General features: G+C 45.4%; 1 protein-coding gene across 3 annotated transcripts in view; it reads right to left on the bottom strand.

Moving 5' to 3' along the window:
• SPTBN4 (spectrin beta, non-erythrocytic 4) overlaps positions 1 to 14,244 on the bottom strand; it is a 1,591,326-nt gene that overhangs the window by 1,006,129 nt on the left and 570,953 nt on the right. For all 3 annotated transcript variants that reach the window (XM_069644494.1, XM_069644495.1, XM_069644496.1), the window contains one exon: positions 11,654 to 11,769. In XM_069644494.1, the coding sequence (XP_069500595.1) occupies positions 11,654 to 11,769 (116 nt within the window). The remainder of the gene's footprint in view (positions 1 to 11,653; positions 11,770 to 14,244) is intronic.

Below are 14,244 nucleotides of genomic sequence, written 5' to 3'. Positions count from 1 at the left end.
CTGACCTCTTACGACCTCGAACGCTTCCCTGGAAGCTATTCGACTGGAGACTGGGCCTGAAACACAGGATTGGTAGAGTTTAACTCCCTATTGTCTCTGTGTGCTTGAACCCCTTCTTCCCCGGGGTCCAACCCTTCCCTTTGATCCACTGCTCACCTTGTTTTCTTGGATAGTGTGCTCTCTGTCCTGCTTTCAGCGCAGGGGCGCGTTGATTGATGCGGGCTCGTTGCTGCCTAGTTACTTCACTGGCAAGAGTCCGACAGGTAAGTATAATGAGTCTTTTGAACAGTTCTCTAACTTCGTTCCTTTCCTTCCTTAGATGATGGCCGGCGTCCGGGGATGGCGGCGTGCTGCTGAGATGAGTAGCGCTGAAGGTGAGTGAGAGCGCGATGCGCGATGCACCCCTTTCGTATTTGTATTGAACTGAGTTCTTTTCCTGTGTCTTTTAGGTGCCGTGACGTTTTCAGCGTGGATGCCGGTTATGCAGAACAAATGCGGTGAGTAAGCGCGGTATGCGGCGCCTCTAGATGTTTCCACACTAACCTGGAGTGTCTTTTCCCTCTTGCAGATGGATGAGAAGTTCCGGAGACAGAGTTCCCCCAGAGCGGCTGGGATTCAGGTAAGCGTTTGAAGCTCGTACAGTATTTAAAAATAAGTGAAGATTTGCAGAATGCTTACTAATGCCTTTTTTCTGTTCTTTTCCCTTTTCCTTAGGAAGCGGCGTGCCGGGATGGGAATGAAACTGCCGAAGATGCCCGCAGAACAGAAGGAGCGATGAATGATGGGCAGAAGCGCCGCAAGGTAAGGCTGTTCCTAACGGTGTTCTTGTTCTTGCAGGAGCTGAGCGCATAAGAAAGATGCAGGCCTACTGGAGACCGATCCGAACACGGTGAGTGTCAAGCTGCAGGTGCAGAAAACACAAAGCATGTTTCTCAGCCTGGACGTGGCCTAAATAGTCTGTGGGTATCCCAGGTGTCTCTGGGCTGAACCACACCCAAAAGACTAGACTGCACATGCAGTTCTGGGAACCGAAATATGTGGGGGCATCCATCTTGTCCCCATCAATGCACTACAAGTCCAATCCTCAATGTTATCCTATGGGAGTGAGTGAGTCTGGTGCCACAAGCGCCAAGTCTGACTCCAAGTGGGTCTTTGGAGGGATGGAGAGGCCCTTGAGGGCCATGTAGGTGATCGTGGCCTGGCTCCAGCCTGACATCTTGGAGGGCTGGGGACATGAGGGGCAGGAATCATGACACCACTGCCCAGACCAAAAGTTCCAGGTAGTGAGCTGGCATGTATAGTACGTAGAGGTGTGATGACAGGTTGTGAATAGTTGCTGTACTTTGTTTACTGATTCATCAAGAGTTATTCAGGCCACTATGGAAACAGACAGTAGAACCAATAGGGGGAGCTGATGGGCCTACAGCCATAATCTGAGTTTTGCCATCATTAACTAAGAAGCAATCAGCACTGCACTGCATTGCCATCACTGCTTCCTCAGTTTAAGTGCACAGCTGAGGATATTCAGCATGCACCTGCAAATCTGTGTTATAATAGGTAATGAGTTTAGCCCGCGGCCACATGCAGATATTAAACAAGAAGGAAAATGACAAGACACCACAAAGAGCTCCTTCGACTGAAAGCGCACATTTTTCCTTGCTGGATAAGGATGTTTTAAAAACACCCCAGCCAGGTTAACACTATTCCATTTACTCCCATATGCCCCTCAAGTCTTTGCAACAACCGCTGGCGGTTCAATGTGTCGAATGAGGCTGTGAGGTTAAACAATAAGGAACTACATTTTCCCTCCATATCAGCCACTAGTATGATACATTTTGGTTGCATATAGCCACATATACTATGTGGGAAACTCAATTCTATATCACATTTTGGATGTAGGTCATTAATATGTTTGAAAGCTCTAACAACGCAAGGCATCACATAAGCAAAAATGGCCAGATTCTCAAATTTAGATTTGGCCACAAGTGAATCAAAAGTACTGTCAAAAAATCTCCCTTTTCCAAAAGTGTCTTTTTCCCAAAATACAAGCCATTTTGTCACCCGAATAAACCTTCCTTTTGGCAAAGGGTCATGTTCAGATTTAAACTAATTATCTGTTTCTTTATTGAACACCAAGGCAATTTCAAATGTTCATGTGCTAGCCGCTGTTTGTTTAGCACTGTTGCTGAACCTGACATCTGTTACAGTAAACACAAACAATTTCAATTAACAAAAAACAGAAAATAACAAGCACAGTCTAGAGTCTTCAATACAAGTTCTTGCAGATCCCGGGCACATCTGGTAGAGCCTATCTGTGTCCCGCTCACTTTAACTCATACGGGACATGTACTCTCAGTGTGATGGCAACATACCTGCAGAACGCATGCAATGATATTGTATGCCTCCATATATCAGCCCAGTCCACTCCTCGGGGGATGCTTCTGTCACTGCTCTTCTCATTCTACTTTTAACCATAAATAACAGGCCACCCCCCAACACGCCTGCTTCAAGAGAGGTCTGCCGCTATGCCCCTGCTTCAACACTGCAGACAGCAATGGCTGTGTGCTCTAGCAAACACACACACCTTTCAACAGAGCTGTCATACAGAAAGAGAGAGCGAGACAGAAGCATAGTAAGAAAGAGAGAGAGAGAGAGAGAGAGAGAGAGGGGGAGAGAGAGGCAGAGAGAGAGAGAGAGAGAGAGAGAGAGAGAGATTGCACTAGACTGTCTCGGGAGGATAGCTCAAGGGCAACGTGCTCGCCTTGGAAGCAAGACGGCACGGAGCAACGCAGGTTCGATTCCCGGGTCCGCGCTTAGAAACCTCTTGGTATTAAGCGCGTTATAAATAACCTAGCATATCTTATCATATCATATGATTCGCAGGGTACAGCTAGTGTAAATGTGTCTAGGGACAGAGCTCTCCCCTGCCTTGGATACCCTCTGTCTTCACCTCCCCGACAGAGGGCCTTGGGATAGACTGCATCCCCAACACAGGTCCAGATTAATTCTTCTTTATCCTGTGGAAGTCCAGAGATGAATCAAGGAATAAGGGGATACCTTCCTTTAAATGGGAAATTGCCACAGGGGATTGGACCATAGCAAGTCTGCTGTAAGAGGTCTCATCCCGTTGCTATAGCAAGAGTGTTGTTTGCCTCATGAGATCACACCCAGAGTACCTTGCATGCAGGAAATGGAGGAGACAGGAAAGGGAAGAGAACCCTAACAGAAAGGAAGACTTTGGTGCCATTTTCCAGGCCTACCTTCCCTCTCTGGCCCTTCCCATGTCTGCTAGCATCAACAGAACTCCAGTAATCAGCACTATGGTGTCAGTTCTGCTTTGTTAAGTCAGTGCTTTAAAGGTGTATGTGCCACCAGACTGTCCAAGGGATATACATTTTAGAATTTAGATCAGAGGTGCTGTCAGTTAAAATGCTGTCTCTGCCTGTATGGACTTTCTTGCGTAGTAACTGTCAGGGATGCACAGGTGACCTTTGGACCTGCCATTGCTGAGATGGCACTGCCAGTGTTGGTAGACGAGTTACAACAAGGCACATGCATGCACTATAATTTTGGCATGAAGCATTTTGAAACAGTGGTCTGACTAGCAGCCCAATCTTTCAGAAAAAGAATTGGCTCATCATTCTATGTTCATTAAAATCTAAAGAGCTTGGGCTACTCTACTCTCATGAAAAGACATTCTGTCATGCCAGTTTATTCTTGTTCATAGTACAGAAACTGTTCCTGGTGCCATGGCAAATTCTGACAGAATATGTGGATTTATATCCACAGTTGATTCATTGTGCCACCATAGAATGGGGAACTGATGCTATGCCACTTCTGTTGGCACTATCAGAGATAGATATAAGGTGCCACTGTGAGGTACGGCATGCGTGAGGTGACTGTTCAGGATGAACATGCCATTGGTGAACTGTTTGAGCAGGCACAGTGTACCGTTCAATTTGATATTGATTAGGGTCACAGTATACACCGACAAACATCAGAATAATATGAACAAAACACATATTGTACTACTTTAATACTTGGAGAGATCCTAATTGATATACATTATTCTGCATGGCATGTCAGATTGACATAGGTGGGAAAGTGAAAGATCCCAATGAGAGATTCAATTCCAATGATGGTATGCATCACACCTACTACGAGATGTGATTTGTGTGTGTGCATTCTGTAGCACTGATCATCAGTGTGCTGAACCTGCATTTCAGTTGTTTTCCAAAACTCTGTGTAGTGGTACTGTTATCCCTGATGAACAGCTGATCTCATATATCTGGTAAAGGGAAGGAACACTCTGACAGTTGTCCCTTGAACCTGAGTGTTTCTGTGAAGTAGAAATGGCCCCACATGTGAATAACATACATCTGGTGCTATACAAGTGGGCACACACACTTGCCTACTCACTGGCATTGGCAGGCATCTACTGTCATTACTGTTTACGGTTTTGATGAGCATGTATTACTAGTGCCACATTGAGTCAGAAAATACAGAGTTTCAGTGACACCTGTGATTATGTGCTAAACAAAATTCTCTTGTGCATTCAGAAAATCATCAGCTGGTAACAAAGACAGAAAACAGCAGTCACATGAAACGTGTCTCCATGGCAGAGTAGTGAGCTTTCATGCTTGCCAACTTGCCACTGGCTGCCTGGCTGGTATGGTTCAGCATCCCAGTGATTGTATTCATAGTCACTTCTTGTACTTTGCCAACAGCTGGGCGCTATATCCCTGTATCAGTGCATGAATGCATAAAACAGAGCTCCATCAATGATGGAAGTGCAGGTGTAGTCATACACGGGAATGTGGCAGGTCTTGGTGCATTAAGATGCGGGGCCAGGTTGAGGCTGGAAATCTCTACTTACGTAGGTAGGTTCACTCTTCTTTGGAGGTATAAGGTCTAACAGGGTCATGGGTATGACCCTGTTAAGGTGGCCCAGGGTGCTTGGTTTCCCAGAGTGTGTGATGATGTGTGTGTGGCTTGGTACACCTTTCCCTATCCCGGTGCCTACCAGAAGGTTTTCTAGCCAGGCCTCCCTCTATAATCATTCAGGTGGTTCCCAGGGGGCAGCAACTTACAGAGAACACTTGGATTTACAAGTACCACAATGCATCTGGGCGCACAAACTCACTACAGACTTCCCAGGCATGCTGCAGGGCAGTAGAGGAGCAACAAAAGTGGGGCTGGCATCAGCACAGAGTGTCACAGCCTTATGGGAGACTAGGGAACTCTCCTCAAAGTATTTGGGTAGAGGAACCTACTTAGTACAGGTGAGAACCACAGAACAAACGACCACAGTGATTGAATGGCCACCTGGAAGGAAAAGGAGCCTGAAGAGGGAGCAGGGTTAAGGCAGTTATGAGGACTTCCTTGGGAAATCCCAGCCCACAAGAGGAGGAAATAAGAGGAGTTGGGAGTAGCTGAGACAGAGATTGGCCCATGGAAGCAGCTGACTCAAGTAGTCAAAGGGAGCCGAGAGATGTCTCCAGACAGGAAGGGGAGAGCTACATAAATCCAACAGAGTCAGTAGGCAACGAGGGGTGTTTGGTTGAGGCTGGAGGAAGACCAAGAGACCAGAGTGCAGTGTGCATCAGGTGATGGAGCCCTTAGAGGAGACCTGTGATGTGTGTAGAGAGAGTGAAGGTAAGGTGTTGGGAATGAGAGAGTGGTACCAGTGTGTGTGTGTGTGTGTGTGTGTGTGTGTGTGTGTTTCAGCAGGAGGGTGTTTGAGAATAGGAGAGAAAGAAAGTAGAGAGAGAAGTGAGAGGCAGGAAGCTGGTGGATAGTAGATGCAGTTGTAATGTGGGGAGGAATGAGATCAGGAGGGAGATGAAGAGTGGAGAGCAGAGGACAGAAAGATGGATATACAACCAGAAGATGGAGTGTGGAGAGGGAAGTGATTAGGAGAGTGGAGACAGGAGAAGGGATAGATAGAGAGAGCAAGAGAGAGAGGGGGGGAGGGTGTGAGAGGAAGAGAAGATCAGGAGTCTGGAGGGAGAGGAAACAGGTAAGAGTGAAAAAAAGGATGAGAGGCAGTCATCCAAAGAAAGGGTGCAAGGGCAAACAGGCTTCACCGCTAGGTCACTTAGAAATACCATGAGAGAGTTAGAAAGATAAGGCTATGGCCTTTAAGCCTCCCTATAATAGGGCTAGCATGGACTGTAGGGTATCACATGGTTATAGAGTGAATATTTACTGTCACTAGGCCTATTTAAGTAGGGATACTGAGCTAAGGAAGCGGGAGCCCTCTTAACCTCTTCTTCATTCGTTCCATCCTCCTCTCAACCATTTCCCTCAGTTTCTGTTGATCCCACTCAACATAACGTGACATGCCTAACCATGGCAGACAAACGGACGTGTGTGGTTTCCTCTTTCTTAGTACCTAGAAAGGCATCAGGCCCCTGGTGGCATGTGATACCAGCTTGTAAGCAGATACTCTCTTTTTCACTAACTCCTCCCACTTCAAGCCTGCCCCCACAGCCACACTGATACCTTGCAAATGTGCGGTTAAAACTCTCCACTGCCCCATTGGTTTTGGGATGATACAACGACATCTTGTGGTGTACTATCCCGACCCACTCTAAAAAGATTTCCATCATCGTCGAAATGAGCTGCACTCCATTATCTGTTAACATTTTTCTTGGGTATCCTTCCCTTTGAAATGCACCATCCAGAAACCTTATACTCACTTGTGTGTCTGCCTCAAGGACTACCTCCACCTCAACCCAACCCACAGGTCCATCATTACAATGACATAATGCTTCCCCTTTCACAATCAATGGGCCCCAATATGTCTAAAGCAACATACTCCCACAGCATGGTGGGCAACTGCAATAGCCTAAGAAGCTGAACTTAACTCCTTAGCATTTTATCAACCTTTCCAGACAGTGCACCCTCCTTGACCATCACCTCGACCTGTCCATCAATCTCAGGCACCAATATGGATCCACAGATGGATTTTCATGACGTGCCTCCACAGGTTTCTTACTTGCCCCAACAGGAGCAATAACACAGCCAGCCTTGCACAATAGCACCCCGTCTATGCTCAGTTCATCCTTACCCTGTAAAAGTCTCAGCTTCTGTTCAATACCTCCAACCTGTCTCCCCATGTTCCTTGACACACCTGAGTTCACTGTCCTCAACAGTGGCATCCAACCACTCCTGTCTCCCAACATTAGCTTCACCCACTGCAAACACCTGATCCTTCACCTCACAATCTACCTCTAGCACCTCATACTTGTCATCAACCCGAGTACTTCTCGAAAGATAGTCTGCTACCGTGTTGTCCTTCCCTGACACATGTTCCAGCACACCTTCATGTCCTTGTAAGGACATCACCTGTCTGACTACCCTCCTAAGCACCCCACAAAGCCACTTGCTGATGAATACTCCTACCAACAGCTTGTGGTCAGTACACACCACAAACTTCCTTCCCCAAAGAAATGCTTTGAATTTTTTAATGGCCCACGTTACACTTAATGCCTCCTTCTCAATCAATGACTATCTCACTTCAGCTCCCCTCAGAGCTCTTGAGGTAAATTAAAAAATCTTTACACACCTCCTTGCAGTTGTATAAGCATTGCACCAATCCCCTTATCATTGGTATCAGTCATCACAATTGTGTCACACTCCATATTGAAGTTAACCATAGCTAACGCACAGGCAATTGCTCTCTTTTATATCTTGACATTCTCTCTGGCACTCCTGACACCAGACAAACAGAGAGCCCTCCTTGCAGACTCCCCTTATAGTAGCACACCTGTCAGAAATAATTGCCACAAATGTGGCATAGTATTCAACCAGACCCAAGAAGGACATGGCTTGTTCTTTATTGTATTGTGTGTCCACGTCCACAATAGCTTTTACTAACTCTTCTCTCGGTTCCAGATCCTTTTTTGCTAACTTTATGTCCCAAATACTCAATCGAGCTCCATCTAAATGTACACTTCTCCTTCTGAAGCATCATCCCAGCTTCCATCAACACTGCTAACACCCTTCTAAGCATCTGGCCAAGTACTTTCATATCCTTACCGGCAACCAAAACTTCATCTTGAAAGTATATTGCACCTTCCATTCTCTTCAACAACTGGTGCATTATCCCCTGGAAAAAGGTTGCTACAGAAACAAGTCCAAACGACATCCTTCTGCACCTATAGGTCCCTTCTGGGGTTACAAATGTGGCAAGATCCCTGCAATCTAGATGCAACCTCACCTGGTGATATGCAGACGCCAAGTCCAGTGTACTAAACACCTCAGCACCTGAAGCCATGCTCACCATTTTGCCAATGTTCGGTAAAAGAAAGTGATCTACAACCACTTCTCTATTCAGTCCCCTCAGGTCTATGCACAAACACACTGTGCCATTGGGCTTATGTACTACTACAATGAGAGAAATCCACACAGAATCCTCTACAGGCTTGATAACTCCTTCATCTTCTATCCGCTTTATCTCTACCGCCACTTCCTTTCTCAGGGAAACTGGTACCATTCTCACCCTTGCCACTGTTGGCTTAGCCACTTCTTTTAACTTGATGCAGTGGTGATGCCCCTTCAAGCACCCCAACCCTTCCCTGAAGACTTCTTTGTATACTTCCTTTGGAATACCTGTCAAATCTTTCTCTACCACGGAAACAAGACCAGGGACGCTGGGATCCACTACAATCTCCATTTCACTTTGCTCATGCCAACCCACTAAGCTTCCCCCTCTCTTTGACACACATACTTTAGTGATAGTCCTCCTTCCACTAGCTTTTACAGTGGGACGTTTGAGTTCAACACCCGTGAATTTCTCTCCCCACAATTAGTATAGTCAGAGCCCGTGTCCACCAACACTGGCACCCCAATACTATTTACCACGACCACAGCATGTGCTCCTCTACCTTTTTTTGGCCTGATACCTATTTCACTTACTGACTAGCAGATACTACTAGCACATTCCCCATTGTCATTTCAGTCATCTTCTCCCTCACACTCCATACTTATTTCCTTAATGCCCCCATTACAGAAGTTTGTTTGTTTTGTTTGTTTATTTTATTTATATAGCGCACCTGACCCAGAGGTATCTGGGCACTTTAGAGTACAGTTACATGAACATGGCAATCAGTTGTCAGAGGGTAGAGTACATACATTCAGATGTGTATAACAGGTTGGCAAAGCGTAAATTACATTCATCAATAATAGTCAAATACAGATATTTGTCTACATACATGTAATACACATTAGTTATTTAGTTCTGGCTAAGTATCCAGGATATGATGCTTCTCCTGAAGTTGTCGAATATTTGTATGGCCCTGATGTCAGATGGGAGGGAGTCGAGAACAGGAAAACTAGATCCGCCAGATCTTTTAAGGTTAAACCTAGGGACTGCCAGGCAGGAAGTGTCTGTGGATCTAGTGATAGATGTAGAGGATCTCCAGGTGAATTTTTCAGTGGGATGGGGGGGGGCTGTGTGATTCAGTGCTTTGAAGGTGAGACATAATGCTTTGAGTTTAATCTTTTCATTTATGGAGAGCCATTTGTGTTGAATCCTGGTTGCTGAGATGTGTTCATTTCTGGGTATATTATAGGGCAGCTCTGAGAGCATTATTCTGTAGAGTCTGAAGTTTGTTAATTACTGTTTTGTTGTCGCCTAAATATAGCCCGTTACAATAGTCCAATTTGGAACCTATAAGAGCTCTGGCTAGAGTGAGGCAACTTTCAGAAGATCTTGCAACATCTGGTAAAGTGTCCTACTTTTGCACATTCATGACATAAAGCCTTAAGAATCCTGTCTGTATTGCATATGTTACTATGTATAAGAATCCTGTGAACAACTGTAACGTAACAAATTGTATCTAAGCATTATTATTGGGCCGCTTATTGTAACCCTCAAGCAAGCCTCCCTAAGTGTCCTTAAAGCGCCTCGATGCCTGTGGGCCGTGGTGCGCTCTACAAATCCCCCCAAAAAAAAATGAAGTCCAGGACACGTGACATTGTTAGCAAAATAGAAGGTGCTACCACATTTGAAGCACCACTTCACATTTTGGTCCTTTCCCTTGCGACCTTTGGAAATATTCTCCTACACTTCTTTTCTGGAAACCTCCTTGTTGGCAGTACCACTTTTCCTTTGCAAGGGCTTTTTCTGTTCTCGCTTTCCTGTCGCAATGGCACAAACATTCTCTTCCACTTTTTATCCAGTTCCTTCATACAAGCCATTATGTGTTCCATTTGCTTTCAATATCTAGGACTTCACTCAGACTGGGGTCGTCCTTTGTCCAAATCTCTTATCTAATTTTACACTCTCTCACTTTCAGCGTGAATTGGTCTCTCAGTCGTTCATCGCGTGATGATCCAAAGATCCACTTAATGTCGAGATCCCTTAATCCCGTTATGAAAACATCTATGGATTCCCCCACTCCTTGTTCCATAATCCCAAATTAGTATCTTTCAACTCTTTCACTGACTCTTGATTTCTTCTCAAAGTGAATGTCAAGTTTTCTCAGAATAGTCCCATATTAATGTAGTGCTTCTCTGCTGTCACATTCATCGCCCTTAGTATTCGCTCTACTTGGGATAGGCTCTGCAAGGCTTTTTAATAAGCACCTGCCCTCAAACCCCAAGCAGTGCATAAGTAGTGCTCTGCACAAATTTGTGCTGTACGAGCACCCAATTTATTGTCAGGATGTAGTCCTGAAAGTCCTCCTTCCAAATGTCCCATTATCTGTGTTCCTGGAGCAGGAAGGAACACAGGAGGTAAATTGCTCATTGTTGCACTGATAATTGTTTTCTTGGGGGGTAAGTTATCAATCCTGTCTAGCGAGAGATAGACCACTTGCCGGTTTACTTTGCCACAGTACCATGCAAATGTTAACTATTGTTGCCAAGTCACTTGTGCCCACTTAACACTGTGAGCACTACAGCTCTGGTTCCCTTTCGGAATGCCATCCGATCCATCTATCCAGTTGCTTGCAAGAGGTCTCCAAACACTGTTAGGCATTCCCCCAGCAAGTGACTCAGTCCAACATTCTATTCATAACTTCCATTCCCTTTAGAATTTGGAACTATACTCAACTATATACATGCTTACTAGAACACATAGAGGCAGTGACCCTGCCTCCAAGCTTACCTTGTGATAAGACAACACTATATAACACAGTCCACTGCACATCTCACCTAAATCGCATCAATCAGTGAAGAAACTCTGTCTCTAGCAGGGAGGGCAATATCACATAATTGAAAAAGCTCCAGAAAACCACTCCAAACCACCATTCCATTCCTTGCCTTCAAAGTAGGACATGCAACATGTCATTTTTTTGCATTAGTTGGGGGAAAGACAAATGCATGTCTACCTTATGTGAGGTAGGTCCAAAGTTTCGAGCCACCTCAAATTGAGCCTACTCATACTGGTGCTGTGAGGGTGAAGGGACATTAGTCTGAGGCACAGGGATAATGAGACAGTTGTGTGCACCCGAAAGGTGAATAGGATGCTGTGTGGATCAAAAAGGGTAAACAGCGTGGAACAGGGCAGAGGGATGATGGGAACGCAGGGTGGACAGATGGGTGATAAGGCAGTCTGGAGGGCTGGAAGGTAGTCAGTCCAATGAAAGAGTGGAGTGGGTAGCCTTCAAGTAAAACAAATTAGAAAAAAACATTTGGAAATCACCTTCGGGATCAAGCAGTTTGGTAAGGCCCAGGTGTTGCTCTGCGGTGTTGAAGGCTTGTTGGAGGTTATACGTCACATTGGATTTGGTGAGTTTGTTGAAATCAATGACATCTGGCCTGAAATTTAAAAACAAAATCACAGATTTCACTCAACTGAAATGAAAAAAATACATTTGCAAGCCTAGCAAAGCTGACTAACAGGACAGCTGAAGACAGCCTCAATCAACCTCAAATGGAGCCGCACATATATCCAACATGATTACCTCATAGTTATTCTCAGCCTTCAATAGTGTCCTGGACATTCTATGCATCACTAACCCTGTGAATGGAGATGTTCTCAAACCACAGTTAATCAACAGTATTTTAATTGTTTCCAAATTATTGCACCCACTTAGTTGAAGTCTTTCTTGTTCACTCCCAACATTATCAACACTATGCTCTCAAATAAAGACCTGTTCATTGGAAGCTTTAATAGATCCATAGGGCTAATAATGTTATGCTAATTCACAACAAAACAGTTTCTGTGTAGAAAGTAAGAGGTCTTGGAAATTGTATGCTTAATTGTGAACACAGCGGCCAAAGCTACTTTCATATTTCCTTGCTTGAAAATACCTGATGCAAAGAAAAGATTTGTGTGCCAGCAGGGGGATACACTTTGGGCACAATGGACCCTCAGCCATCCCTCCATGCACCAGTAGCAGCACCAGAGTAGAGAAATCCCAGTGTGCTCCACCTCCTGCTCGCATGCAGGTGTGAGCGGTGCGTGGCATGCAAGGATCCCACAGGTTGCCTGGCAACCAAGTTGAGAACCTGCCTGGGCACCCTACTTGCTTCAAAGTGCTAGCTGGTCCCTACACATAATGAGGTAAACCCAAAGTAGCAACGCAATAGGGTACATGTTTAAAAAAGTGTGTGTGTGTGTTTGAGCAATCTTTGCTCCTATTTGAGAGTGGGGGTACATCAAAAAAGTTACTCACAGTGGCAATGCCCGAAGACATAGCACTCAACATCATTAAAGTGGATTATGATTTACATGTATAGTAGGCTTCTGGCATATATTGTGGGTTCAGCATCATTGCCTAAATATAGGATGGCAATGCTTGCATGAATTGCTGGAGCAGTGGCCTGAAAATGGACCAGCGTGAGACATCAAAGTGATTTACAGCACTGTGGAGATGTGAAGATCTAGCCTTGATTTGGTAGAGGTATTGCATTGCATCTTAGATGAACATCCCCCATGCAACTTGCTCATTCAAACTGAATCACCATCGTCCCCCAAACATCAGTATGTTTATTAGCATTTCATATTGTGAACTTTGGATGTTCATTTAATGCTAACTGGGGTCAATGGGGAAGTAGGGAGGAAAGTGCAAAGCAAAAACTGAAATCCTAATATGCAGCAAAACTGCTCTAATTCCCCAACTGATACCCTGCCCACAATCCCTGGGAGCTCAACCCGCAGCTTCCACTTCTGTTAAACATCTTGGATGCACACTGGATTCGGAGCTATAACTCTCCCAATACATCAACTCTGTGTCCAGAACAAGCCACTTCTACTTAAGTATCCTAAGGAGAATCTTCCCTTCTCTGTCCTACCCACAGAGAGTCTCTGCAACACTTGCCATCATGTTCTCCCATCTAGAGTATGCAAACTCCCTCTATCTAGGCATTCCACCACATCAGCTCAGGAAACTCCAACGAATCCAAAACTCTGCGGCCAGATTCCTCTTCACCCTCTCGCCCAGAGAACATATCATGAGTACTCTCAGAGTACTACACAGGCTCCCTATCAGCCAACAGGCCACCTTTAAAGACATGTGCATCACACACTGCACACCCCATAATACTGGAGCAGAGTTTCTCCAGGACAAGATCACTCACTACCACCCAACAAAGACTACCTCTCCTTCAGAACGGACCTCAAATCCTGGCTATTTCATGTAGCATTCCAAAACATCCCTCCCTCATCTCCATACCACCATTCATTCAGCCACAGCTGCGTCCGTATCCATACCTCTCCCTCTACAAGGTTTAGTGAAACACAGCTCTGTTGGGCCAATTCTATCCTCCTAGCAACACTGTTGCAAGACTCCAACCATGTACATGATCTGACACCACCACGAGGCCCAGCCCTTGCAAACTGGCAACTACAGACCACTAATCATAAAACTCACATCAGTCATCCACAGATGAGCCATCAAGGACCTGGTAAGACCTAATGCAATGCCCCAATCAGGAACATGGTCACGCTCCACTATGCGGAAGCCGGCTGTAATTGCGGCGGCCACGCCTATGGACAACAGCATCCCACTGAATAAAAAGAACGCAATATCCCACTACAGACTACAAACCGACATGTCCCTGAGTAAAACAGAAGTAAAAACAAACCCACTGCTATCGCACACCCTCACAGGCTACTCAGCACCCTTGCACATGCTTGATCTCTTAGGAGGCTTATTGTAGAACAGCCAGCCTGCCTAACTGCTTATCTCGGCGTAAGCTCACACGCACACTAAGCCTTAAACATTCTTCCCTTACCTTGAACTCAGTGTTAGGATAGCCAGTCCTCTGCATTTACTTCTGTCATTTTCA

Source organism: Ambystoma mexicanum, chromosome 2p (genome assembly GCF_040938575.1).
Source record: "Ambystoma mexicanum isolate Mex_15411 chromosome 2p, UKY_AmexF1_1, whole genome shotgun sequence".
In the NCBI taxonomy this organism is placed as follows: Eukaryota; Metazoa; Chordata; class Amphibia; order Caudata; family Ambystomatidae; genus Ambystoma; species Ambystoma mexicanum.
This window is presented reverse-complemented; position numbering and strand designations above follow the sequence as displayed.